A 5,029-nucleotide genomic window follows, 5' to 3' on the forward strand; every position below is an offset into this window, starting at 1 on the left:
CATTCTTGGAGCGCTGGACAGAGGCGCCGACTTTCTGGTTTCCCTGGGGGGGCTCGACCCTCGCTCCGAGGCCTCACCCCCACCCTGCCCCTTCCCCCCAAGGCCCCACCCTGCCCTGCCTCTTCCCGCCCTCACCCCCCCCCCTCCCGCCCCCGCCCCCCCCCCCCCGCCCAGTGCCTCCTGCACGCAGCTAAACAGCTGATCTGTGCCGAGAGGGAGGCATTGGGGGGGGAAGCTGATCGGAGGGGGCGCCGGTGGGTGCTAAGCACCCACTATTTTTTTCCCATGGGTGCTCCAGGGCTGGAGCACCCATGGATTCAGCGCCTGTGGTGCTGTACTCAGCGCAATCGTCGAGGGTCGGTGCCTTTCCCTCTGTGAAGCGGCGCTAACGGGGAGTGGGACCCTGCGGCTGAACATGCTGGGTCTCAGCTGCGTGCCAGCCCGCATGACTGTGTGGCACCCACGTTCTGTAACGGACTCATTCCCGTCACCAGTGTCAGTGCTTTACACAGAAAGCCCCGTCACCCCAGCCGGAGCCCCGTCACCCCATCCCCCCCCCCACCGCCCCCCCCCCACCCAGCCAGAGCCCCATCACCCCATCCCCCACCCCATAAACCACCCCAAACCCAGCCAGGTCCCATTTAAACCAGACTTCCAGTGACTTCCTTCGCAAAGGCCCAGCCACCAGCCCAGCTACCGCCCCGTTCCCTCCCCTCTCGGACAGGCCCGGACTCCCCTTGGCCATCAGGACGTGGTAGCTAGGCCCGGGCTGGCCGTGTTCCCCGACTCTCATTCCCCTGGCCCGTGGCGTGGGGGATGCTTGCCCACCTTTCCCCAGGGGCTTCCCTCTGCCTGTCCCCCCCGGTTCCGGGCGGAGTCCATCACCCGGCAGCCAGGTTGGCATTACACAAAGAGCCTTCTTTATCGGTAACATTGAGGGAGGAAATCTCCCGCACTCGCTCCCACGGCTTTGTGCGTCCCCAGGTCCCCGTGGTTGGCTGGGTGGGCTCTGACTGGCAGGGACCCACCGCAGGGCGAGCGCTGGCACTGGAGGGGCAGCCCCGGCAGCTCGCCCGGTGTTCTGGGGCCACGCCCTCCGCCCTGGGGCCAGCCTCACGCGTCTCCAGCATAGGGGCCGTCGCCCCTCCCATGGCGCGGGGTCAGTTGGCCACCTTGTTGGCAGGAACATTGAAGAGGTCTGCGATGTCCAGCATGGCCTGGCGGATGTTCCTCCCGAACCGTCTGGAGTCCTGGGGTGGGAGAGGAGACGGGAACTGGTTAACATGGGTCCCAGCTAGAGCCGTGGCTTAGCAGGGGCAGGAGCGGCGGGGGGCAGCTTGAGACGCCCCAGGCGGGCAGATTTCTCAGGCCCATGGCATTGGGGGGCGGGGGGCTGCGGGATGTGGAGGGGCCCATCCTGCTCTGGAAGTGGGGGTGCTACAGCAGGACAGGGCAGGACAGGGACGAGGGTCAGTGGAACAGGAGGGAGTTGAGGGGGCCAGGCCCCGACACAGCTCCCCCACCCCCGCACACACCTCAGCTACAGGGCAAGGCCGGTCCTGCAACCGCTGCTTCCAAGCCCCCCTCGGTGAGTGATCTGCACACCCCTCCCGACCCTCGGCCAGTGTGCACTGTGGGGAGAGCCTGACTGGCGCTCCCATGCCCCGGACAGCAGGTCTGACCCTAACCCAGCCCCCACGGCTGCACCCACCCCACGCGCAGCAGCCACAGCAGACGGGGCATCCAGAGACAGATGTCTGCTGGGACAGCCGGGAGATCTGGCCCCCAGGCGAGTCACAGGGACAATGCCCACAGACTGCAGGGCCAGGAAAGGAGCTACAGCGAGCCAGGCCATGCTCCCTGATCTGATAGGGAACCGCAGGGATCGAGGGGCAGGGGCAGGTGGCAAGATCCCACAGCGGCTGGACAGCCTGGCTGTTTAGACAGGAGCTGAAAAAGAGGCAATGTGCCAGAGGTAGGAAATGCTGAAGGGACAGAAATGGAGGGCAGGGCACTCTCATGTGCTGTCCCAAAACAGAGGAGCCAGGAGACACAGAAGGGCACCAACAGGCAGCACATTTACACAGATCAAAGGAAATGCTTTTCTTACACCATGTTATAATTAACCCGTGGAACTCACTGCCACAAGATGCCAGAGAGAGTACGACTTAGTGAGGTTCAAACAAGGGTCAGGCATTGGCCTGGATAACAGGAACATCCCTGCTTAGATGAACGCAGAAGGGAAGACCTGCCGACAGGTACGAGCCAGCCAACAACTGAACGGGCTGGGAGACACTTCTCCCAGGGCACGTTATTCCAGAATCCTTGCCCCTCCCTCCGAAGGTCCTGGTCCTGGCTCATCAGAGAGGGGACGAGATGGGCCCCTGGGGCTGACCCACACTGCCAATTCCCATAGCTAAAGGACAGCGGGCCCCAGGGGAGGGCTCTCAGACCCCGTGTCCCCTCAGGGCTGCCCTCCAGCTGGCTCCGTGTACCCCAGGGCTCCTCTCCTAGGGAGAGCCTCGAATGATGATGGGCCACGAGGCCCAGGAGGGGTTCCTAGCCTGGCACCTATCGGCCAGGCAGTCTGTGCCCAGCCAGGCCTGAGGGAGACTCTGACCGTTTCGGGGCTGGAGAACTTGCTGGAGATGTGGAAGGTGATCAGGTTCTCGCCAGCAATGATGTAAGAGACGCCGTATCCGTCGTCAGCCACCTGCAGGGACAGTCAGAGAGAGGCGGATGGGCAGCAGCACTGAGAGGGAATGCAGCCGGGAGGAAGGGGCTGGAGCCGCTGACTGTGGGTGGTGCAGCCTCGGTTGGGCCGCCAGGCGAGTAACAGCCTCAGGGTGGGTGCCAGCCTTTCGCTGTGCCCGGCTCTGTGCTCAGCAACCTGGAGTCATCCCAGAATCGTAGCACTGGAAAGGACCTCGAGAGACCATCTAGCCCAGTCCCCTGCACTCATGGCAGGACTGAGTATTATCTAGACCATCCCTGACAGGTGTTTGTCCAACCTGCTCTTAAACATCTCCAATGAGGGAGATTCCACAACCTCCCTGGGCAATTTATCCCAGGGCTTAACCACCCTGACAGTGAGGAAGTTTTTCCTACTGTCCAACCTAAACCTCCCTTGCTGCAATTTAAGCCCATTGCTTCTTGTCCTGTCCTCAGAGGTTAAGAACAATTTTTCTCCCTCCTCTTGTAGAAACCTTTTATGTACTTGAAAACTGTTCTCATGTCCCCTCTCCGTCTTCTCTTCTCCAGACTAAACAAACCCAATTTTTTTCAATCTCTCCTCACAGGTCATGTTTTCTAAACCTTTGATAATTTTTGTTGCGCTTCTCTGGATTTTCTCCAATTTGTCCACATCCTTCCTGAAATGTGGCGCCCAGAACTGGACACAACACTCCAGCTGAGGCCTAATCAGCGCGGGGTAAAGCGGAAGAATGACTTCTCGTGTCTTGCTCACAACACTTCTGCTAATACAGCCCAGAATGATGTTCGCTTTTTTTGCAACAGTGTCACACTGTTGACTCACATTTATATATGTGTCACTCAGACCCTGCCCGTTCCCAGCACAGGCAGTGGGGGCTGGTAGCTGGGGGCTGGGCTGGGCTGGGTAGGGTACTCGGGTGCTGATGCCGCGTGAGCTGCAGCAATGCCAGACTCCCTGAGAAACAATAGGGTCACGCTCGCTGCCCTCACTCGCATGGAGCAGCCTCGCTCCACCAACTGCCCCAGCTGGGACTCCTGCCCGTGCAGCCGCTGCAAAGATCAGAGGTGCCCTGTCCCCCGTGCATGTACCCAGGGCACCTGCCCACCTGCCACTGCAGAGACCAGAGGTGCCCCGTCCCCTGTGCATGTACCCAGGGCACCCGCCCTGCCCAGCCGCTGCACCCTCTGAAGTGCCCTTCCCAGCCTACATCTGCCCAAAGTACCCTCCCCACCCACACAGCCGCAGTCCCACATGCTCCCACCCTGCCCAGACACAGCACGGAAGCCCCAGGCGGTAGTAAAACTCACTGGGCCGAAGCCGCCACCGGAGGAGACGAGATCCTGATTCTTCTCCATATCAAACATTTTGATCTGTTGCTGGGGAGTCTGACTGGTGGAGAGACGCCAGGGCTCAGCCAGCACCTGCATAGAACCACGCTCCAGTGAGCACCTTGCACCTGCCAGCCCCACCTCCCCTCCAGCGCGAGGCTCCAAACTCTGCAGAGACCATCCTGAGCTTGCACGGAGCCCAGGGCCCTCCCTTCCAGAACCCAGCACTGCCCAGAGCAGAGCTGCCAGCCATAGCCACAGCCCAGGGCCCAGACTGACACGCCTAGATTCCCGTCTGAGTCTTGGCCCTTGGCCCTTTTCTGGCTTTCTGTAAGCGCCCCCAGTGCCAGGAGGACACGAGCAGTTTCGCACGGGGGGAGGCTGAATAGGGGTAGGCAGACGCCAGAGGGGAGCTTGCAGGCCGGGCCACCTTCTGTCTATCCCGGTCCAGAGGCAAACACGGAGAGACCAACAAGGCTCCGGCCTTTTCTTCCCAGCCTCCAGGAGGAGCTCACTTGGTCTGTGGGGGCGTTACCAGATGAGCGTGGGTGAGAGGGTGTGTGTACACGTGTCAGGTGGGGTAGGGTGTGCATGTGTGTCAAAGTGGGCCAGTTCTTAATGTTTCCTCTGAATATTGTAGGGGTGCCTCAGTTTCCCCTATGCATTTCTTAAGTCTCTAGGGGGTGAGATTGTTGCAGAGCAAAGGGCCAGTGTGCATAAGTGGCCGACACTCTGTCTCCTGGCAACTAATGGCCTGGGTCCTTCCCCCCTGCAAGGTGATAGCTAAAGGTGTTGGAGAACAAAGAGATCAGGTGACCTCCTGGCCCGGGAAAGGAAAAAGCTCAGAGAGAAGAGGCTCCCCCAGAGTCCTGACTGGCTTCATAGGGAGCAGTTCCAGAGCACCGCCCGGGGACTCCGTGACAGCATGTGTGTGGAGGGGTGTGTGCATGTGTGTGGAGGGGTGTGTGCATGGTGCCTGTGTGCATGT

The 5,029-nt window shown here is 60.9% G+C and overlaps 1 protein-coding gene across 1 annotated transcript; it reads right to left on the reverse strand.

Moving 5' to 3' along the window:
• Positions 1-732: 732 nt before the first annotated feature.
• LOC113408961 (carnitine O-palmitoyltransferase 1, liver isoform-like) lies at positions 733-4,220 on the reverse strand. Its single transcript, XM_026662454.2, has 3 exons — positions 4,021-4,220; positions 2,621-2,713; positions 733-1,250 (listed from the first exon to the last, which is right to left on the reverse strand). Exons 1-3 carry the CDS (start codon positions 4,138-4,140, stop codon positions 1,161-1,163), a joined length of 303 nt encoding a protein of 100 aa, XP_026518239.1. The 5' UTR covers positions 4,141-4,220; the 3' UTR covers positions 733-1,160.
• Between the last annotated feature and the right edge of the window lie 809 nt (positions 4,221-5,029).

This window comes from Terrapene carolina, unplaced genomic scaffold (genome assembly GCF_002925995.2).
Source record: "Terrapene carolina triunguis isolate 2854851 unplaced genomic scaffold, T_m_triunguis-2.0 Scaffold27626, whole genome shotgun sequence".
Taxonomy (NCBI): domain Eukaryota; kingdom Metazoa; phylum Chordata; order Testudines; family Emydidae; genus Terrapene; species Terrapene triunguis.

Coding starts and splice junctions, on each gene's coding strand:
- LOC113408961 (XM_026662454.2), bottom strand. CDS start 4,140: ATGCAGGTGCTGGCTGAGCCCTGGCGTCTCTCCACCAGTCAGACTCCC. Junction 2,714..4,020: donor CCGGTGGCGGCTTCGGCCCA/GTGAGTTTTACT, acceptor CTGTCCCTGCAG/GTGGCTGACGACGGATACGG. Junction 1,251..2,620: donor AGTTCTCCAGCCCCGAAACG/GTCAGAGTCTCC, acceptor CTCCCACCCCAG/GACTCCAGACGGTTCGGGAG.